The 24,165-nt window shown below is 38.3% G+C and overlaps 1 protein-coding gene and 1 pseudogene across 6 annotated transcripts in view; one reads left to right on the forward strand and one right to left on the reverse strand.

Annotated features, from left to right (window-relative positions):
* Positions 1 to 24,165, reverse strand: part of ACACA (acetyl-CoA carboxylase alpha) — a 309,514-nt gene that overhangs the window by 79,020 nt on the left and 206,329 nt on the right. For all 6 annotated transcript variants that reach the window (XM_012445433.2, XM_012445435.2, XM_012445438.3 and 3 more), the window contains 2 exons: positions 18,790 to 18,945; positions 16,584 to 16,730 (listed from right to left, as the gene is read on the reverse strand). In XM_012445433.2, coding sequence (XP_012300856.1) covers positions 16,584 to 16,730; positions 18,790 to 18,945 — 303 coding nt within the window. The remainder of the gene's footprint in view (positions 1 to 16,583; positions 16,731 to 18,789; positions 18,946 to 24,165) is intronic.
* On the forward strand, positions 103 to 1,682 carry LOC110569077 (large ribosomal subunit protein eL20-like; annotated as a pseudogene).

Genomic DNA, 24,165 nt, shown 5'->3' on the forward strand with positions numbered 1-24,165 from the left:
ATGGCTTGGTGCCCTCCTCTGCTCTGAGTTCATGCTGGATGTGGTTGTTTGAAAGAGTGTGGCCCTTTGTGGGTGAAAGCAGTCATGAAGAGAGTGCTATGAGTCTTGGGCACACTACGAGATTACAAGGTAGTAGATTGCTGCCTGCCCACCCCCAAATGACACATGCTGCCCTTCTACGGTATGCAAATCTTTGCACCTAATCATGTCATGCCAAGTCCCACCTCTGGTACTTGGTATCTCAGCTAAAGAAGATAAGAAGTCTTCAGGGAAAATTGTCTACTATGGGTAGGTGTTTGAGAAATCTCCGCTGCAGGTGAAGAAATCTGGCATCGGGCTGCACTACGACTCCCGTAGCAGCATCCACAACATGTACAGGGTACCAGGACTTGACCACCATGGGCGCTGTCATCCAGTGTTAGTGAGACATGGGCCCCCAGCGTCACACATGGGCCCACTCCATCCAGATTATAAAGGTGGAGATGGCGGCCAGCAAGTGCTGCCAGCTGGCAGCCAAGCAGTTCCATGACGCCGAGATCAAGTTCCCACTGCCCCACCAGGTCCTGCACTGCTCTCACCCAGGTGTGACTCAAATAAACAGAAAAAAGTAAGAAAAAAAACAGTGTGGCACCTTGCCCTCCACTTTTCTCTTGCTTCCTCTCTCACCATGTAATGTGCTGGGTCCCCTTCACCTTCCTCCAAGATCATAAGCTACCTGAGACCCCTAACGGAAGCCCAATAGATACAGTTGCCATGCTTATACAGCCTGCAGAACCATGAGCCAAAATAAACTTTTCTTTATAAATCACCCAGCATCAGGCATTCCTTTATAGCAACACAAATGGACTAACATAGACAGTATTTCCATCTTTTATGACATTTGTTCCAAGAAACCTTCAACACACAAGGAAGCAGAAAGAGGATCACTTTTAAGGGACTGTACACTTTTCATGATCCAGGCTCCTTGTACTCTCCTCCAGCATTTGATAGAATCATAGAAACACTCTTTACTGGTTTGTCTCAGGTATGTTCATTCCATTTCTGCAAGAATTTACTAATGTTCAACACTGCATCCTTGTGAGGAGCTCTTGCTTTCTCCTAGCACCAGAAAACCAAAGGATGCAAAGAACTAATCTCTTGCTGCACTATGATATATGCAAATCTCTGCTCTCTGTTCAGCAGCATCTAGCCAGCTACACAAATAAATGATATTGACTTAAAAGGCAGAGATGACATGTCTCTTCCCAAACTCTCATAGCCCTCTCCTGTTTTAATCCCCTTCTATATGAGAACTAGTCAATCCTTCTACTTGTATGTTTGCTAGTTCCATTTCTTTTCTGTTCACTCGTACTCTAGTTACAGCTGTAGTTTTTCATGTCTGCCTGTCTGTTTCCCCTATACCTGGATAAGTAATGTTTTCCATTCTTTTTCCCCCCTTTCTTTCTGTCTCTCGTCTCCCTCCTCACCACCAAACACAAAGCCTACCAGATAAACATCCCTGGTCCTGCCTAATAGAGCCCAGCCACATCTGCAGCCTTGGTCCCTCATCCCCAGACTGGTGCATATCACCTCATTGGGGAGCTGGACATCAAGAAGGGCCATTAACAGATGTAAATAGCAGCATCCCTGGAAAGCCACATGCATCACCCAGACTCAACCGGGCCAGTGCTCATAAGCTCTGAGTACACATTCCTCAATCCAATTGCATATCCACTGTAATCAGGCTGGTTGAAGCATTCTACAGAGCTATTTGTGATTCTCAGCAGTAGGAAATATATATATGAAACACCCACAGATAAATATAAGCTATTTAATATATCATACCATTGGCCAAATACAAATCAAAATGGATATAATACACAGAAAAAAATCCAATCACTTTCTGAGATAAAGTATTACTCTATCTACTCATTAAAGATAGAGAAAGGAAGGAAAAATAGATCATTCAAAAAATTGCACAGAGAAAACTCAAATATCAGGATAATTTTGGTTCTGGTTTTTAAGAAGCTAGTTAATATAATGCCTGTATGAGGAGAAATATTTTATCAGCCTTTCACATGCCCCTCTAACCCCAAATCTCTTCTGTTTTTCAGGAAGGAAAAGCTATTACCTGTCAATTTTCCTCTAAATGCATTTGTAGTTAGAAAGATTGGGTTTTACACCAAATTTTATGATATATTAACCTTACCAACCTAGGCCAGAAGCAGTTAGATACAAGTCCTGAAGAATCTACTTCAGCATTTGTGTGCTAATGTAAACATTGTGACCATGTGGCACTGGGCAGGCAAATAATACTCTTATCTTTCATTATTACCTGGGGACTCTAACTGTGTCACTTGGGCAGTGAGTTCAGCAATTGGCTAGGTCATTATGCTTGCAATATTGACTTCTAATTAGGTGTCAACACAGCAGCACCAAGAACACACTACTCTTTATCAAAGTCTCTCCAAAGTGTGTTACTCATCGACCACCCGCTCCCATCTTAAAAAGTACCATTACAGAATGGAGAGTGCTATCCCAGTTTCAGTACAGCAAGATTCCTGATTGGAAGACATTCAGTTTTGAAACAGCATGATGGACAAACATCTAAGAAAGCATCTATTATTCAATTTACATTAAAATTTAGATTTCATTGCTAAAAGGATAGGGCATATAAAGGTAAACATGGGCTTTGGAGTCCAACAAACTTAGATCCAAATCCAGGCGCTATCACTTACATTAACTGTGTGATCTTGAGAAAATTATTTAACTTTACTGAGCTTCAATCTCCTCACATGTGAAATTAAGAAAATAATACCCATGGGGGCCAGCCAAGGTGGCTCACTCCTGAATTCCCAGCAATTTGGGAGGCCGAGACAGGCAGGTCACAAGGTCAGGAGTTCTAGACCAGCCTGGCCAACATGGCCAAACCTTGTCTCTACTAAAAATACAAAATTAGCCGGGCATGGTGGCAGGCACCTGTAATCCCAGCCACTCGGGAGGCTGAGGCAGGAGAATCACTTGAACCCAGGAGGCAGAGGTTGCAGTGAGCCAAGATTGTGCCATTGCACTCTAGCCTGGGTGACAAGAGCAAGAAAGAAGAAAATAATACATAAAAACTTTATCTCTCCTCTCACTCTGTCTGAATCTTACCCATTCCAAAAGGTTCATTCAAATTCCATTTCCTCAGTAAAGCTTCTCCCAGCCTAAAATAATTCCTCTCTTTTTTGATTTCCTACTAAGACCTCTAAGATATATATATATATTTAATATATATAAATATATTATATATAATATATAAAAATATATATAATATATAAAAATATATAATTATATATATATTAATATATATAATATATTATATATATATTAATATATAAATAAATAAATATATATATATATTTTTTTTTTTTTTTTGAGACAGGGTCTCTCTCTGTCATCCAAGCTGGAGTGTAGTGGCACGATCTTGGCTCAGTGAAACCTCTGCCTCCCTGGGCTCAAGGCAATCCTCCCATCTCAGCCTCTTGAATAACTGGGACTACAAGCATGTACTACCACACTTGGCCAGTTTTTGCATTTTTCTATAGAGACAGGATTTCACCATGTTGTCCAGGCTGGTCTTGAACTCCTGGCCTCAAGCCATCCTCCTGCCTCAACCTCCCAAACTACTGGGATTACAGGTGTAAGCCACCTTGCCCAGCCTGAGAATTCTTCTGATAACTGATCATATGCTGCCTAGGATTGCTTTTGGCTTACGATCTTGAACCATTATATCATCTTTTCTAGTGCTTCCCAGGAACACTACCCGTAATATAGGAATAATAAATGCTTGCTAGTTCCAGAGTCTTTTTACTTTTTTTCTTTCAATTTAATTTAATTTTTTTTTTCTTAGAGACAGAGTCTTGCTCTGTCGCCCAGGCTGGAGTACAGTGGTGCAATTTTGGCTCACTGCAACCTCTGCCTCCCAGGTTCAAGTGATTCTCCTGCCTCAGCCTCCTGTAGCTGGGAGTACAGGCGCCTGTCACCATGCCTGGCTAATTTTTTTGTATTTTTAGTAGAGATGGGCTTTCACCATATTGGCAAGGCTGGTCTTGAACTCTTGATCTTGTGATGCACCTACCTTGGTCCACCAAAGTGCTGGGATTACAGGCATTAGCCTGGGACCACAGGTGTGTGCCACCACCATACCCATGTGAAACTAGTACAGAGCCTGGCATACGAAAGCCCTCAAATGGTAGCTACTATTAACTCAAAGGCAGCCGTTATTATTGTCATGAGGAAACTGAGGCACAAAGGAATTAAGTAACTTGCCCTTATAGCTAATGTGAATTGTTTATTTTTTTTTGAAACTGAGTCTCACTCTGTTGCCCAGGTTGGAGTGCAGTGGTGCAATCCCGGCTCACTGCAACCTCTGCCTCCTAGGTTCAAGCAATTCTCCTGCCTCAGCCTTCTGAGTTGCTGGGATTACAGGTGCATGCCACCATGCCCAGCTAATTTTTGTATTTTTTTTTTTTTTTTTTTTTTAGTAGAGATGGGGTTTCACCATGTTGGCCAGTCTGGTCTCAAGCTCCTGACCTTGTGATCCGCCCTCTTCGGCACCCCAAAGTGTTTATTTTTAAAAAGAAGATTCACATACACAAATGATATTTTCTTGTTTTTTATTTGTTTTTAGGTTTTGGGTTTTTTTTTTTATTGAGACAGTGTCTCAGGCTGTCACCTAGGCTGGAGTGCAGTGGAGAGATCTTGGCTTGGTGCAATCTCTGCCCAGGCTGGAAATGCAGTGGTACAATCTTAGCATGCTGAAACCTCCACCTCTCGGGTTCAAGTGATTATCCTGCCTCAGACTGCCAAGCAGCTGGGATAACAGGCACATACTACCATGCCCAGCTAATTTTTGTATTTTTAGTAGAGACAGGATTTCACCATGTTGGCCAGGCTGGTCTTGAACCACTGACCTCAGGTGATTCACCTGCCTCAGCCTCCCAAAGTGCTAGGATTACAGGTGTGAGCCACCAAGCCTAGCCAAGAAACGGTATTTTCTTTTTTTTTTTCTTTTTTTTTCCTTTTTGAGACGGAGTTTCACTCTTGTTACCCAGGCTGGAGTGCAATGGCACCATCTTGGCTCACTGCAACCTCTGCCTCCTGGGTTCAAGCAATTCTCCTGCCTCAGCCTCCCAAGTAGTTGGGATTACAGGCGTGTACCACCATGCCCAGCTAATTTTTTTTTGTATTTTTAGTAGAGACGGGTGCGGTGGCTCACACCTGTAATCCCAGCACTTTGGGAGGCTGGGGCGGATGGATCACGAGAGCAAGAGATTGAGATCATCCTGGTCAACATGGTGAAATCCCGTCTCTACTGAAAATACAAAAATTAGCCAGGCATGGTGACACACGCCTGTAGTCCCAGCTACTCCGGAGGCTGAGATGGAAAAATCCCTTGAACCTGGGAGATGGAGGTTGCAGTGAGCAAAGATTGTGCCACCACACTCCAGCCTGGCAACAGAGCAAGACTCTGTCTCAAAAAAAAAAACAAACAAACAAACAAACAAAAAAAAACCATGATGTAATACTAACTTAGAAAAGGGCTCAGACTTAGGAGCCACATTCTGAGATTCTGAGTCTGAATCTGAATCTAAGAGAATTAGACAGAACTGAGACTCGGCTTTCTAGCCATATATCCTTAGGTAAGTTATCAACCTCCCTGTACCTCAGTTCCTTCACTGGTAAAACAGGGGTAGTAAAAATCTACTGCCTAAGTTTGTTGTGAGGATTAAAGACATGTTAAGTCCTAGGACAGTGCTGGTACATAGTAAATGCATAGTATGCATGACAACTTCATCAATGGAAAAGAATGTTGGGGGAAAAACACCAAAAAAACAAGAAACAGCAAAATAAGGTGATAATTATTGGGATGATGGGATTGTATTGCGTTTTTTCCGTTCTCCAAATTTTCTTTTTTGCGCTTATATTACATTGATAAGTTTAACTTTTTATAAAATAAAAAATAACAGAAAAGAAAACTATCAAATTCTTCTTCACTGGGTGATTGGTACATGGGAGTTTATATTATTTATGCCTACTTTTGTGTACATTTGAGCATTTCTATAACAACAACAAAAAAAATTCTTTAAGGGGGAAAAAAAAAACTCACCAGCCTAATCAATTTCCCATATTTTAGAGGAACTAATTCTAGATTTTAATCATACTACAACAGATCTTATTTATATAAAATTTGAAAGAGATAAACATGTGAAAATTAAAAATCAAGACTCACTTTAAAGAGAAAGAAATATCAAGAACTATGTTAAGTTTGTTGGGTTATTTTGTTTTCTAAAAAGAAATGCTCTGCAATGATGTGGTAGAGTGTAAACATATGTATATATAGATTTATACAATATTAATATCTCTACCTGAGAAGTAACTGCTTCAGTGTTTTTCTGGTCTGATGGTTAAATACATATTTATACTTTTAAAGTCAATATTTGTACAATAGACAAGAACAGTGCCTATCAGCTAAATACATATTTAGGACTGTACCACATGTATTACAAACATGTACTAAAATCGGAAGCTTATATTTATACAGAACTTTTCATCTTGAAGGGGGCTCAAGAACTTTACAAACATATGTACATAAAAAGATGTTTGCACTGATAGGCAAGGAAGGTATCAATTCACCCACTCGCCTATTTCTTTTAGCAGTCCTGGGTAGGAACACATGGTGTCAACAGATGCAGGTCTGTAACAGTTGCAAAGACATATAACACAATAATCCAGTTGTGATCCACAGTCACTAAGAGGAAACTTGCAACTTGAGAACAGCAACTGCTCTCCTCCAGTGTAGAAGCACCACAGCTACTTCCAGCTTTGTGTTTTTAAATTATTCCCTACCAAACTCAACTAATCACTTGACAAAACTGAATTTGATACTGGAAATGGTTTCTGAATGCAAAATACTTTCCATCTGATGATGAAAACTAGGTTGAAAAATGCTTCCCCCTGCCCTTGTTAGATTTAAAAAAAAAAAAAAAAGGGTCACAACATTCAGGAGAAACGGTTCAAAATATTCTACCTAAGAATAGCTTCATCTCAAAGGATTAGGTCACTGCTTCAGAAGACAGTCATATTTCCCCCTCATTTAATTAGTACACTAAGTTTTTCAGTCAGATTGCTTTCTATAGATGGGTCTATCTATACTATATACACAATGGAGATTTCATACTAAAAATTCTACATTCACTATAAAAGTATACACAGTGTGACAATGTGATTAGCAATGTGACATTCATTGATTTCACCTAAGCCCAAGCTGCTGTGTATATTAACTGAAGAATAATAACTAAAGGAGACCCCATCATTGAATCCCCCTTTTGGGGGGGGTCTTCTTTCTCTCCAACATTTTTATCCAGGTGAAACCTGGTGAAAATGACATGCCAGGACTAAGAGCTGAAGGAAGATGGAAGAGCTAAAAAATTAACACAAAGGTAGCCTGTAGCCTGCTTGTAACTGAGTGGGTTTATGGTCTAATGAGTTTCAGACTCAAACGGGCAGTGCCAGCATCTTCTTCTCTGATCACTGCCTCTCTCATGCACAAACCAAGTGGTCCTAGGTACTTGTTGTTGTTGTTGTTGTTGTTGTTGTTGTTTTTTGGTCCTAGGTACTTACTACAAATTATTTTTTCATTACCATAGCCATGAATAAGTTTTGAAATATTTAATTTCAGATTATTTTTCATAATAGAACATTCCAATGAGCAGGTTTATTAGGTTTAGGGTTATCGACCTAAGCTAATTATCTTAAAAGTGAAAAAGGGAAGAGGATCAAAAGAGCTACAGTGAATAAGCTAAGGATAAGCAGAAATAAATATTTGTTTCCCTTATACAAGTTCTAAGGCAGAAAATATTTCTTTGGCTACATTCTGATTCTGGAATGAACATGTACAAGTGAGGGAGGAGGGGATGGGGAGGAGAGAGCAAGCAGAAGAGAACAGTCTTATTTAACTGTTTTTATGTGGGTAAAATGATTTGTGCCACAGTATTTCCATAAGAAGTGGGACCATTATTTTCCTGTAGAAACACATTTGGTTTGAAAAGTATCACTGGACAGGACGTGAAAATCAAACCGAATGAATTATTCACAACCTCCGATCAGAGGTGATCATTATTTCTGATGCTCCAAACAGTGATTAGGATTCTGCCCTGAGATGTCATTTTCTCGCTGAGTAACACCAGCGATACAGAAAGGCATTATCTATCTATCCATATATGTATTTTTTCTCCTGGGAGGACCTTGGTTTAATGTTACTATAACAGATAGTGAAAACATGATAATATTAACATTTATTCTGATGGTGCCCATAAATGCCATTAGTCTGACACAAAGTGTCAACACTAATCATGACCCAAAATTAACACCAAAATTGACATCAACATTAATTGTACTATCAGTGTGAATAGAATGTGCAAGCGCACACAGGCACTTCCCAAAGCTGCTGTTGTTACTACAAAATAAAAACACAATATTAAGCTCAACAAAGAAATTTGCAGGAAAAGCTAAGGGGCAAAGCAAGCCAGGATTTTGTTTTTTAAGAGTGAACGACTTATCCATCAATTCTAGCTATGCTGTAGGAAGCAGAAAGGGAATACCTTTGCCACAGTTGCCTTTCTTACATCTCCACACTTTGACTTGAGCTGTAACAATACCTTTCTATGCAGATTTAAACGCAGGTTAGGCTGCTGCTGAAATGTTGATGCTATATTTATTATATTTATGCTAAAAGCCTAAAGTTTTTTCGGAAGAGTCTGTGAAAGCTATTGTTCTAATTCTGCTACTGCCAGGAAGATGACTTCCCTGCAAGGCCCTTGAGCAGCAATACAAAGAATCCCAGACTTGGGCATCATCTGCATCATAAAAATGAGGAAACTAAGACTCAGAGAGAAGGAATCTGAACTTGAGTTCCTTTTCAGATACATAACAGAATGTTACCTCTTTCCCCCTTTTGTATCTTGTATGGAATATTAAATCTGTACTTTTAATTATATACTATCAGAAAATAATTATCATAGTAATTTTAACTCATGTTAGTCTCACAATAAAACATACTTGATGAAATATCAGAAAATACTGTATAGGTCTTAAATTACATTTTTTAAGCCATATGGCTTAAAATATAATACTTGACTTAATTTGTGCCATTTGGAAAAGCCATGCTGAAAAATATGTCAATGCCTTTCTATATTGTATTATTTGCCAGATATCAATGTTCTATTGTTTAGTGTTGTGTGACCACATGAAAGAGCTCAAAATAATTTTCTTAACAGCTGAAAAACTCTTTTTTTCATGCTTGGATAATTCAAAAATGGCTGAATAAACTCACCTCGACCTCTCTAAACAGCGATAAAAGGGTAAAAAAAATACAACTTTTAGAGCAAAAAAAAATTCATCCCAGAGGTAATTCTTTGAAAATGTTATCAAAGATTAGAAACATTAACTTTGAACAGGGAAATTATTTCTCACCATAACATTTATATACATGAAACCACAGTAATTTGACACACGTACACACAGTAATAATCATAGGAATTATTTTTTTAAAAATATGCAGTGGAGAACATAGAAGCCAGTGGTATTTCAGAAATGGGGCCCAGGATTAATTGGTTGATATGGAAATTAACCAAGTTGGCCTACTACAGTCTCAGAAGCCTTGTCCATTAATCATATGAATGAGTGCTGAACTCTGGTGCCCCACGCTACACCTCATCCTCTGTTGTCATCTGTTGCTGTCCTGATGTTCATTACTACCTCTGGTTGGAGCTGTAAAGTTTCTTGACATAGCGTACTATATCACATCATTTTTCAGTAAAATCTTACCACTTAAGACAGGTACAAATATGCTGGCAAGTACATTCTTTTGTTTAAAGGCTAGCTATAGACTTACTTTTGAGAGAAACTAAAGAGCCCTCCACAAGTGCTACTTTAGTGAGCCAGTGGACGCATTAGGATTTTCAAAGTCAGTTAAGGTTATTAAGCCTCATTTTGCTGTCAAAAAAATGAGTAAAAACTACTCAACCTAATGAGAAATCTCCAACACCAATAACAGTCATTCAGAAGGAATTCTGAGAAAAGTATATACATCCCAAAAGAACAGTGCCAGAAATTCCTTAGAAGTAATTCCATAGTAGAAAGACTTATTTTTCAAAACTACCCTCCATATTTTTCTAATGAGGGATCCAAATTTGGTTTGGAAGATCATTTTAGACAAAGACTTGCAGCCAAATATACTTACTTAGAGTGAGAATAAAAGAACAAAAACATATAATTAAAACTATCTTACCATATATCCCATAATATATCTTTCTTTATACTTAATCTCAAGGATTTAAAATTGATTTTTCAAAGCCTTGATGAAAAATAAGGCAAGCACAAGTTATGAATACTTATATATAATTATAATCATTTATGGATAATCATAATTATACATTATCATATGTATGCGACCCTTTTCTGCTGAGGATCCCAAAGCACTTACAAACATTCTCCTATCTTTAGGGACAGACTGATGGCAAAGAACCTTTTAATATATTGAACAATCAATGCAGAGACCAAGTCCTGTTTTTCAGACCCGCTTCGCTTAGGTCTATTTCAGAACTCACTTTCAGCATAGTACAATTCAAATATGCCTCTTTTCTAACACATAACTAAAAGACTGACACTGACTCAATTCTCATATGCAGCACGAAAAAGCAAACTGATTTTGAAAGAATGGAACAAAAGCACAGTAAAGTACATCCAACTTAGCATCACATTCATGAAGCTATTTTGAGGTTAAATTGAGTAAAACAATGAAAAAAATCTAATGTTAAACTAGAAAAATATTTGGGCCCTGTGTTCATGAGAAATGGTCTACCCTTTTCTCACCCCCAAAACCCATAAGCACATACACACTCTCTTTAGGCAGAGTTTTAGAACATAATGGTTTCCACTAGAATTTGAGTCCAGGATAACCTAAGCAATTCCTTTGAGAGTATGGAAAATGTCAACCAAGTGAATTAAGACAGAGGGTTATGGTGTTTTTTCTAAAATAAGAGGTCCTTTGGGTTAAGAGGTCCAGCCTAAGAACTGTCAAAATGGATCTACTAATTAATTTCTTCTAATCTTTAAGACCTATATAAGCTCACCAACTTTCTTTCCTTACCAACTCCTAAATTGTTTTTTTGATACTCAAATTAGAGATTCAAAGGATTACAGAAACATGTAAGCGAGGAGCATGGTCAAAATGGTAAGATTTATGTAAGCTGATTAGTAGATGCAGGGGTATTTGTCATATCACTCTGTGTTTTTTTGCAGGTTTAAAATAAAATTAATGAGATGCTATGATTTGGGAGATACAGGATATCAGTTCACTGCCAACAGTTAAACAGTAATTAAATATAGGTATTGGTAGGGCTGAGCAGTTCCAAAACTGACCTAATGCTCACTGTCCCCACCATTTCACCCCTGAGAACATAAAGCAGGACTAAAACCAAAATACCAGTCATGATGGTAGCTAGTCTTTTTTTTTTTTTTTTTCCAGCCAGAGTCTCACTCTGTCACCCAGGCTGGAGTGCAGTGGTGCGATCTTGGCTCACTGCATCCTCCACCCTCCAGGTTCAAGAGATTCTTGTGCCTCAGGCTCCTGAGTAGCTGAGATTACAGGCAACCGGCTAATTTTTGTAGAGATAGGGTTTTGCCATGTTGGCCAGGCTAGTCTCAAACTCTCTGGCCTCAAGTGATCTGCCCACCTTGGCCTCCCAAAGTGTTACAGGCATGAGCCACTGTGCCTGGGTGGCAGCTAGTCTTTAAACTTTAATTTACACTACTGTGTTTCCTCTTCAATCAACCTTCTCCTTAAAAAAAAAGTAGATCCCTGATACAAGTTTCAACAGATCTTCAACCAAAGAGTTAAAATTGCAATTGCTTATTGTAGGAACACTACGTAAAGGCTACTATACCAACTGAAGAAAGGACACCAGTGAATCTGCCTCAACAAACAAGGCAATTCAAGAGGCTTGAGAGAATGCTAAGCTGCTGAGAAGGAAAAACCCTGACACCTAGTGCCCATCTGAAAAAATGAAGCGTTAGTTACCACAATTCTTAAGAGTGGTAGTGTGCGTAGAGGTAACTATCAAATTGCACTCAATTTTCAATATACTTTTCTCCCAGAAAAACTTTTACACCAAGAATTCTAGTCTTTGAATACCAACTCTTTTTTGGGTATACATCTTGCACCTAATTATTATAACTGCTTCCAAATACAACATCACAACATTGTCTTCTCATCTCAGCTTTTCATTATGACAGGCATGGTGAGACAGAATGTTAAAAAGCTGCCCATGTTCTGAAATGGTAAAGAAAAACAGGGTCCTAATTTCTTCTATCATTAAAGCTACTATGGTAACTGACTCTCTAACATATCTTTCAGCAATGCCCAATTTAGAGATTATTGGTCTAGTTCACAGAGCTGATAAAAAGAAATAAAATAAAAGAATACTAATAACTTACATCAGAATAAACAAGAGCACAGTCTCAAAAAGGCTGGTATTTTCTTTGTCCTACCAGGCAAAGTTAAGTTGTTCTCTGTCTAGTCCGTTACAGCCCTTGGCTTGATCTTAGCCTGAGCTTTTTAATAACAGGATTTAGCGTGAAAAGCAGCTGCACTCTGGATTGTGAACTGTTACTCAAAATGTTCCCACCTGCAATTATAGCTTCCACCAAATGATCAAAACAGGTTAGCAAACTGGCAGGAAAATGAAAACAATTCCTCCAAAATCGAGAAGTGGTAAAGTAGAACTGTTGGACAGCTGCATTTCTTCTGTATCCAGGCTCAGCTGCACACATTCATCTAGCTGTGTATTTACATACAGTGGCCAACACTGTAGCATCACAGAAGCTAGAATGAGATCAGTTTAGTCTATATTGCAATCACATTTTCCTCAATTTTCATCTTTACTTGAAATTATTAAGAAAAATCCTGGACAACTCATCTTTGGAGCTATTTGCAAGTAACGTAGTTCACAGATTTGGTCTACATCTTTTTTATTCCTACTCTAAATTCATACTAAATGTAATGCCATACAAATATGACAAAGAGAAAAATGTGCTCTCCTATACCTTTCATCATGCATTAGGTGGCATTCCCTTAGTTACATCTTTCTTTATGGGGAAGGGACAACTAGGAAAATAGAAAGGGGAGAGTAGCTAATATCGTATCAGAAAAGCTCTTTCTCTGCTCTAAACACAGGCATAAATGTTCAAAATGCAGGTCACATCTCTACTGAAACAGCCAATATTCCTCCTCAAATGGCAAACAAGTTACCTAAAACTAAATGGAACTGAATTGGTCCAAGTCCTGGTCCCATCACCATTTTACCTGTTTACTGTCCTAGAAAAAAAAAAAAAAAGAAGAAAGAAAGAAAGAAAGACTGGCCAACTATACAGCCGATGATCTGATAAGTGCAGGTTTTCTGCCTTCGATCATGGAGAAAAGCTCCTCAATTCATGGGAAAACTCTGCAGGAATCTCTTGTTTTACCCTTACCCCTTACATCCCATGTGTTAGCTTTCAAACCCAGAAACTCCAATCCTTCAAGGTAATGCAACACCACCCACAATGATGACCTGGTAGAGCTCTCACTTTTGGTAGAACACATTATGATTTAACGTCTACATAGCACCAATGCATTTACATTGAGCCTTGGCTCTCAGAACATGTTGATGTTCAATTAGGTCAATTTTTTATTCCTTTTTAAATAAAACTATAAAACTATTTCTCAAGGCTCTATTCGGATGCCCATTCTCTTTGGGACAGGACAGATTTGCTCCAAAATCTCATCAGCATGAGCTCTTTTCATTCCCCTCACATCATCCTTGGGATAATATGTAGAGTGCCAGGCTCATGACAAACTTGCTCTTTGGCCAAAGAAAATTAAACCGCTGTAGCCGAAAGTCAACTTGCCCTGATAAAACTGGGCTCAGCATGAGGAAATACATCCTACTGACACCTCGTCATCTCTTAGGCACTGCTGTCCCTCAGAGTTCCGACTGCTGAAACTCCATCCTGATATTGGTCAGTCTCTCAGTGGACATGCTCCATTGTATGTTCAAGCTATTGGTAGCAGAGTTTGATACTAATACCCCAACCTCATTCCTGTCGTGCAGTGCCCTATAATCTAGCTAAGGCCACTGACTGACTTCACCAGCCATCCTGGGCATTAGTCACTAACTGCTCACAAAAGAACATCAGTCTCATTCCTCCCAAGCTCAAAGGCTCAGAAACAGCAAGCTAACACTCAGACTCTATCCTAGTCAATCATTTGAAGAAAAGAAAAAGAGAACAAAGAAAATAGGCAACTAAAGAGGGAAAACTGTAGAAGAAGAAGAAAGTGAGAACTGACAAAAACTCAAAATCTTTTGAACAAATACTATTAGCTTTCTGGTTTCAAAACAATTAAAGCACTGGACAAAGAAAAACATGTGGCTCCTATACTAGATCTACTACTACTTATAGCTATCATCCTATGCAACTGTTTAAGACACATCTTTTCCACTAAGGTTTATCAGGTTTTAAAAGGGTTAAAAAAAACCTTTAATTTTTTAAAAAATTCGTGTGTGTGTGTGTGTGTGAGTGTGTGTGTGTGTGTGTGTGTGTGTGGTCTTTGGGTACCGAGTCCCGTATAATAAGACTATTTGTATTCATACTGGCAGAGTAAACACTACATGTTCATGCCCAGGCAGCTCTGTGCTTGTAATTTCAGCAAGAACAGAGCTCTGTCCCTCTGGGACTTCACTATTCCCCCAGTCTCCATTCGCTCAAACACAGAATGAGAGCAGAAAGAAAGCAGGAGAGAAAGATCATGGCAAGGGGTTTCACACAGCACTGCAGCTAGCTTTCACGTGGCCAAAAATCTCATTTTGTGTTTTAATTATATTAGTTAAAACCATTTTACTCTCAGCCTCATGTTCACAAGGGTACCTTCCATTCCTGAAGACTATACTATTCATGAATCAGAATTTAAGTCTAGCACAATGAAGCTTTTCTTTGCTGCTGAGGGGCTCACTAGGCAGATGCTACATGCAGTGGCACAAACCTCTGCTTCAACTTTGTGTGCTGATGAGTATATATCTATGCTTGTCAAAATGTTTTGCATCCTCCCACCCCATCCTCGTGACTTTGCTATTTGTTGAAGCTCTTCTTACAAGTCTGATACTCTCCATCTGGTCCAATGCTTGCATCCATCTTGATACTAAATCATCTACTGTTGGCATCCACTGGCATATTACTGAAATAGCCACATACCTTGTACAGATAGTGAAATTTTTTGAAAAAGACTGAACAAAATAGAAACAAACTGCTTATCATTTTCAACAGTCTACCCAGCCTATTTATGGTGAACACACAGCTAAAGATTACTCCTTCTATGCAATGAAATTTATGTAGGGATTATATTTAAGGTTGAAATAAAAATAGTTCTCTTTTTAGATTTGTTACTGGCACAATCACTGTTATAACTGTACATTAGAAGCACAGTTAAAATCAGAAAGAATCATAATAATGCATGGACAAGGGTATAAGAGTACAGGGCAGAATATGACTTTATACACTATTTACAGGTCACTCTGAGAGAAAGGATGCCAAGACTAGAAAATGCATTCTTGGGATAATTATCAAAAAATGGGTTCTCCATTACATTCTTTTATGTTTAAACCCAATTCTGATTGAGCCCCTTCAAGAACACATTTACCATGCTCACATGAATTGCACATGGAAAAGATACTGAAAAATGCACTTATCAATATGCATCCAAATAAGAAAAAACATTAGGCAAAACAATACTTTAAATGTTTTCATTATAGAAAATCTCAGCTGGGCGCAATGGTACACGGTTATAATCCCAACACTTTGAGGGGGCTGAGGCAGGCAGATTGCTTGAGCTCAGGAGTTTGAGACCAACATGGTAAAACCCCATCTCTAGTAAAAAAATACCAAATTTAGCCAAGTGTAGTGGTGCACACCTGTAGTATCAGCTACTCAGGAGGCTGAGGTGAGAGGATCCCTTGAGCTAGGGAGGTCAAGGCTGCAGTGAGCTGAGATTGTGCCACTGCACTCCAGCCTGTGTGACAGAGTGAGGCACTATCTCAAAAAAAGAAAAAAAGAAAATCCCAAATTTCAGACATATACAAAAACAGGGAAAATAATCTATTCTCATGTACCTATTACCTAGCTTCAACAATCAACTCATGACCAACCCTATTTCATCTCTTTACTTTGAAGCAAATCACTGCATCTGTAAATGTTTCAGTCTGTTTCTCTAAAAGAAAATAATATTCCTTTTTATTTTTTAAAAACTGAGTTCTTTGTGTAAAACAATACTATTTTAAAGAGCAAAATCACAACACCATTATCACACCTAGAAAATAAATAATTTCTTGATACCCAGTCAATGCTCTCTCTAAAGAACTCTCCCAACAAGACTACTATGCTGCAGTGCTATTTAATGACCACCTCACAGAAAGCTGGTACTAGCGAGCACAGAGATAAGAAAGGGAAGAGGTATTTCAACTACTTGCCTCATTTCCTCCTGGAAGCCTGTTCATGTGGACGAGCTGACCTTGGTCATCCAATACCAGTTCGGTGTACGTCAGCATGTCAGAAGGCAGAGGAGGGGCTGGAAGGCAGGCCTGAGTGGACATAGACTCCCAGAGTTTGATCAGGGACTAGTGGAGAAAAGAAGTTTGACTCATCAGTGACAATAATTTCAATACAGACAAAAATAATTATTAAGAGTCAGTCAATCTGGTTTGCTTTCTTTTCAAAGTGTTCCGCAGAGTCTAAACATTAGACTAAATTCTCCAACTCCCATTTTCAGTTAAGATAGATTTGTAGTTATTTTTTACCTGTCAAAAGTCAGGCACTTTGCTAACAAAGTCAAAATACTGAGTGATTCCAAATCAGCACGAGCGCATTAACAAACAGGAAAGACCTAACATTATCCTAAGAATATTAAAATAAAAAAACTAAATAAGGAGCATCGACCCCTTAAAACAAGGAAAAAGAAAATCTTAAAGAAACTTGACAACAGAGGAATATCCAGGAAAATGACATAACAGTCAGCTAATAAAAGGAAAATCCAAGAAGGCCAGAATGAAGTTTCTACTAGAGGTTCCAGGGAAGAAACCTATTTCTAATATTTTTCTTTTTTTTTTTTTTTTTTTTTTTTGAGACTGAGTCTCGCTCTGTAACCCAGGCTGGAGTGCAGTGGCCTGATCTCGGCTCACTGCAACCTCCACCTCCCGGGTTCAAGCGATTCTCCTGCCTCAGCCTCCCGAGTAGCTGGGACTATGGGCACACGCTACCACTCCCAGCTAATTTTAGTATTTTTAGTAGAGACAGGGTTTCACCATGTTGGCCAGGAAGGTCTCAATCTCTTGATCTTGTGATCTACCCGCCTCGGCCTCCCAAAGGGCTAGGATTACAGGCGTGAGCCACCGCGCCCAGCCTCTAATATTTTTCATAGCTATATACACAGGAATTAGCTCACTAGATATGTATGACTATTTGTAATTGTGCAGATCAATTCTGCTCAATTTTGAAAAAAAGCATACCTATTCATTTAAAAATTATGATTTCCATTTTCAACTTCCTATAAATAAATCCCTAGTGAAGTGGGAGTTAGTTCACCTCTTTCTTTGTATGCCTCAAAGCAATATTTAAAGCTCAAATGACTCATGCATACCTATGCATCCTAATCACTGTGTTTATGTCTATTATATAGGAAGAATTACATTGAATGTGATTTCTATTTATAGCACTGGCACTGGGAAACAGAAGCAACATTCAGCTTTTAGGCTAGCAATGCTATAAAAGGGAAATACTGAATGAAAGACTCTTGCAGGATATAGAACTTGTAAACAAATGGTTGCATAAAGGTAATCTCTTGTATTTGTGAATAACACAGGAATTCTACAGACTATTTACTAGGGTCACATGTATTACTTTACTAAAATTCAAAATGTGGTGATACTGGTAGTATTGACTAGGAGACCTGGAAAAATCCTATATTCATAGATTTTTTAAAAAAGAACAAATTCAGTATTCTTTTGATACCTTATTTATTGGTTGCATTTTCTACTGGTGATAGTCTTTCCTTGCCTTCTATTGATAGAAGAAAAATCTGCAGCATAGAGATGATTCACCATACAGATTGAAGGAATTTATTTTCATATCAAGGTTGAGATTCATAACATCATATTTTCTCATGCTAGTTTTTATTCAGCCATAATAAATCTCCCACAAAAGAACTTATACTTTAAACTGTGTACCATGAACTCTATATCCATTGTCTATGCTATCTATATTGATTCTTATCATATTAATCTAGGCTATCAACTAGGGACCAGGGTTATCTTGGAAAATCAGAACTAAAGTATCAGATCTCTTTTTTAATATCCATAATTTGAATATAGACTTAGGAAATATACATGTAACTCTTTACACAAGTCACTGTAAACTATCACCATAGGCATATAGTCTTAGTTTAGTCTCTCCTACTCAAAAGAGACTTCTATTCTCACCATTTCTCTCATTAATTCACAAAGAATCATCCAATATCTGAGTTGGCAGTCACCAACCCTCAAATGAAATAAAAAAGAAAACAGTGTCAAGATATTTCTTGCCCTTTGGAGTGCCCCCTTCTAGCCAAAGCTGCATCTGATGGAAATTCAGGAAAACTTTGCCTCCTTAGAACATGTCAGACCCTCCAGTTAGTCACCTTACCTGCCGAAACATCTCTGGGATATCATATATGTATGTTGTCCCTAAGGATTGCGCCTGGAACCTCTTTGATTGCAGCAGGTCTTTGGTCACATAAGGAGTGTTGATTAACATTCCATGCAGTGGTCCCTGTTTGTCTCCATATGCCTGAAACATGATCTGCAGGGAAAAAAAAAATGGCATGGGGAGTTAAGAGACAGAAAAAAAATCAGACAGCTGCCTAGAGGGGCTTTTTTTCACGAATGTTATTTCTTCGGAAACATTTTTGGTAGGCTGAGTAGCTCAGATATGCCTCTTAACATTGAGTACTTGGTACTCTCACCTCGCCACAGATTAACCAACTCCAAAAAATATATATATAACCAGCCATGCCCCATAACTGCTCTCACTTTTACATTAGTTGGAATCAACAAGAAAGCATGATGCACATTTCATATCTCAAAGACAGACTGAACATGCTAGCCATCTAAAGTCAGCTGAACCTCATATACTCAGAAATGAAGTACATCTACTAACCAGTCTGAGCAGCCCTAGTATTGAAGTTGAAGAACAACTATGCAGTAAAGATAATTCTCTTCTTTCCCCAATGGCAGAAGGCCAGATCAAGGCTCTACTATATCTATCAGCTGTGCTTTAGTCCTTTCGTCTACTTGATTAGATGGTACTTCATAAGTATTACTAACTACGCAAAGGCTTCAAAGATTTCTGCCAGAAGTGAATTTCATCCATCCATCCATCTAGTTAATTCTCGTTAGCCCATGAGACATAGCCTCATATTTTACATATAGTAAAATAACTATATTAAATTATATATTAAAAAAATACATATATATACGTATTTACTTCTCCTCAGGATACTGTTTACAATTAGGGAATAGCTCCTGCAATACCTGTATTGTCACATAATGAAATCGCTACGCTGGTTTTTAATCATTTTAACTCAAATATTTCTAGAGGAGTACTTCATACTCCATATATTTAGATAGTTTTATTTGCTTATGAATATTTATAAAGGATGCCATTATTTCAATTCAATTAATATTTATTGAGTGCCCAGAGGTTGTATAACACTAAACTAGGCACTTTATGCATGGATACATAAAATATAAATTCCCAATGCAGTGAATACCAATGGAGACTGGGATGTAAGGGTATGTGTATACCTACATATCTATTCAGACTTACAAAATAAGCACAAGTCTACCATTAATGAATAGATTTGTGGACCTGATATATATGCACAGGAATAGAATTAAGTACTTTCCTAAATCCTGGGAACAGTTCATCTGTGAATCCTCAGCCCCTTAGCTCAGAGGAATGAGTGTTCTGCTAATCTGTCAATCAGGTCCTGTTCTGGGGCAAACGTGTCTCAGGCTGCTGTAAAAGCCCAGAGACTGGAGCTCCCAGTCCTCTTCCACAAGGTCAATAGGAAAAGTCACCCTATGGGAGGTAGAATTAGTAATGTCTTAGAATGTGAGAGTGGAAGCAATAATGTTTTAAGAGATTCAAAGTATTAAGTAAGGCAAGTGTACAGTACGAGAAAACTGCACTCACGAGCAGGTAAGCTAAATCAAAATAAGAAAACAGGGTAAAACCAGCAGGTTCCTGGAACTACATTTCTTGTCTGTTGAAAGAGACAAGACTTACAGGTATAGGGTTTGAAACTCAGTTTTGCCAAACTTTGGGATGAAGACAGGCTGGTCATAATTAGGCAATATAACTATGCACTAAGGAAGGGGGCTGGAGAAAACAATCTAGGTACATATGTATATTGCTGGCAGAAATTTAAGTGGTACAAACATTTGGCAGTTTGTCAGTTTTTTATAAAGTTAAGCATATACTCACTGTGTCCCAGCAATTACATTCTTACATATTTACCCAAGAGAAATAAAAATATATCTACACAAAGATTTGTAAATGAATGTTCACAGCAGCTTTATTAATTACTAACAGCTCAAACTAGGAAATAAAACCCCAAATGCCCATCAACAGGTTATCTTGGAAAATAGGAAAATGAGTCTACTAGAGTTTCAGTCCTCTTTTTTAATATCCATAATTTGAATATGGGCTTAGGAAATATACATGTAACTCCTCACACAAATTATTGTAAACTATCATCACAGGCAGGTGGTCTTAGTTTACTCTCCTACTCAATAGAGACTTCTATTCTCACCATTCCTCCCATTAATTCATAAAGAACCATCTAATATCTGAGGTAGCAGTCACGAATCCCCAAATGAAACAGAAATAAAAGTGTCAAGATATTCCCTGCCCATTTAGTCAAAGCTATATCTGATGGAAACTCTGAAAAACCTTGTTTTCTCAGAACATGTCAGAGCTATCAGTTAGTCACCTTACCTGCCAAAATATCTCTGTGAATATAAACATTTTGATAAATGAATATAAACATTTTGATAAATCTTAAAAATGGGGCTGGATATGGCAGCTCACACCTGTAATTCTAGCATTTTGGGAGGCCAAGGTGGGAAGATCCCATGAACCCAGGAATTCGAGACAAGCCTGGGCAACATTGTGGGACCCTGTCTCTACAAAAAATTTAAAAATTAGCCAGGTGTGGTGGTACATGCCTTTAGTCCCAGCTACTTAGGAGGCTGAGGTGTGAGGACTACTTGAACCCAGGAGGTCGAGGCTGTGGTGAGCTATGATTATAATACTACACTCCAGCCTGGGCAAGATAGTGAGACCCTGTCTCAAAAAAATAAAAAATAAAAAAATTCCATGAAATGGAATACTATTCAGAAATGAAAAGGAACATACTCATAATCTATGCAACATGGCTGAACTTCAAAAACATTATGCTGAGTAAAATAAGCTAGACACAAAATAGTACACATTGTTTGATTTAAATTCTAGGACCGGCAAAACTACTCTACAGTAACAGAAAGCAGATCAGTGGTTGCCTGAGGCTGGGGTTGGTGCTTCTGCCTTTGATTGCAAAGGCATATAAGAGAACTTTGACACCATGAGATGTTATCTACAATGACTATGATGGTACTTACATGGTGTATATATTTGACAGAATGAATTGAACTGTGCACACAACAGGAGTCTATTTTATTATATGTAAATTATACCTCAATAAAAGTGTTATTTATTATTTTTAGAGGCAGTGTCTCACTGTTGCCAAGGCTGGAGTGTGGAGACATGATCATAGCTTATTGCAGCCTCAAACTCCTGGGCTCAAGTGATCCTCCTGCCTCAGCCTCCTGAGTAGTTGGCACTACAGGTGCATGACACCATGCCTGGCTAATTTTCTTTTTTTTTTTTTTTTTGGTAGAGACAGGGTCTTGCCTTGTTGCACTGGCTAGTGTCAAACTCCTAGGCTCAAGTGATTCTCCCATCTTGGCCTCCCAAAGTGCTGGGATCACAGGCATGAGCCACCATGTCTGGTCTAAAGGTGGTTTTAAATGTTACTATTATAATTTTTTGAGACAGTCTCACTCCGCCACCCAGGCTAAAGAGCAGTGGCACAATCTCAACTCAGTGCAACCTCCGCCTCCCGGGTTCAAGCAATTCTCCTCTGTCTCAGCCTCCCAAGTAGCTTGGACTACAGGCGCCTGCCACCACACCTGGCTAATTTTTGTATTTTTAGTAGAAACGGGCTTTCATCTTGTTGGTCAGGCTGGTCTTGAACTCCTGACCTCAGGTGATCCATCTGCCCTGGCCTCCCAAAGCGCTGGGATTACAGGCGTGAGCCACTACACCTGGTCTAAAATGTTATTTTTCTCTTACACTGCACATTGGACATCAATTCACTTAAGCAATAGATTGCCCAAATCTCTTCTCACCATTATGACTGCCTGACATCAGTGTTCGTTACAGCCTATACAACAAAGACTGTACAAGGGAAATGTAACAAAATAAAACTCAAGCCAATCAACCTTGCTCCTAATTGGCAGAATGAATAAATGATGTGCTATGGCAACAGGCTGTTAGTAATAGGAGTTCCTGAATTTTCAACTATCTATGTAAGTTCCATTTTCTACTATAATGAATACAGTAAAAACTGGCTAAGTATATGTTTTACAAGTTCATGAAAATATGTACACATTTTATACATCATACACCTTTCACCAGCAGCCATCAAAAATATTTTTTTTAGAAAATAATTTCTGATCCATAGTCTGCTCCCTTAGAACCCTTTGCTTATTTATAATAGCACCTCTTTGCCACAGAGAAACACATCATTTATGCCTTCTTCCATTGTGATGTACATTTCTTGGGTAGTTTGCTTTTTGTCTTTATATCCATAGTGCCTGACATACTGTAAGTAGTCAATCAATATTAAATTAAAGAACAAATGAATGAATAACAGACATGGTCCTGTATTAAATTCATATAATGATTCATTAAAGAAAGGGAAAAACAGTTTGACAATAAGCACCATGTAGGCATTAGGAGCACCAAAACTGGGTTGGAGGCTGCTCCTTTTGTCATTTTCCACCTCTAGCCACAGGCTAAAAAGTTAGTACCCATGTGGCAGTGGCTCTTGAACCCTCTCAAGTGAAGAGCCTGTAGAAGACCTCTTCCTTCAGGGCTTTTAAAATATGCAGGACCCTAGGTAAAAGGGGTTCTCCTTCAGGCTGAAGGTGGTTTGTTCATTCTTTCAGATGCTTATTGTGTGCTTACGTTGTACCAGGCATAATACTAAACCCTGACTGAAGGCATCTGTGCCTTTCATGCTCCTGTGTCACCATTAGCCAGCAAGAGGGAAATCTCAGAGTTTCCTAATAAAGGAAAAGAAAAAAAGAAAAAGAAAGTAGTTATGAAGAACAAACATATTTATCAAAAACATTAAAATCTCAAGTGGCCATCTTACTTTTCACAAGAATAGACCTGCCTTGAAGCCATTGTAGAAGTTAATTAAAAACATCCTTACCCATCGAAAGCTTTGACTGAAAATGTCTTTAAGGTTGTACTAAAAAAACATCAAATACAACAAAAATTACTGAATACTCTTTCTCTTGGTCACCACTCAGGCTCTTGCGCACTCTCTCTCTCTCTGTTTTTAACTGCTCACTTTTCATACGATAGATTTCTCTAGCCACCTAACTGAGAATCAAAGCACAAAATGAAAGGTCATTCTGACAACTGTCTAAACTGAGATTTTTAAAAATTCATCTTCAAAAGACTAAAAAATATATTTTCCTGCTTCTATTCCTGGATTTAAAAAGATATAGATAAAAACAAGAGACACATAATCTCTCCCTGGCACCCAAAGCACAGAAAAGACTGAAACCCTTGTTTATGTATACTGGAACACATTCATCCTTTAATCAGAAGAAATGCAATCCTTGAATTCAGGCCAAAGCCCTAAAATAATATCCTATTCTTCAAAAATATGAACAATGGTGAAGC

The sequence above is a fragment of the Aotus nancymaae genome, unplaced genomic scaffold (genome assembly GCF_030222135.1).
Source record: "Aotus nancymaae isolate 86718 unplaced genomic scaffold, 86718_ANA_hifiasm-v0.15.2.pri h1tg000018l, whole genome shotgun sequence".
NCBI lineage: Eukaryota > Metazoa > Chordata > Mammalia > Primates > Aotidae > Aotus > Aotus nancymaae.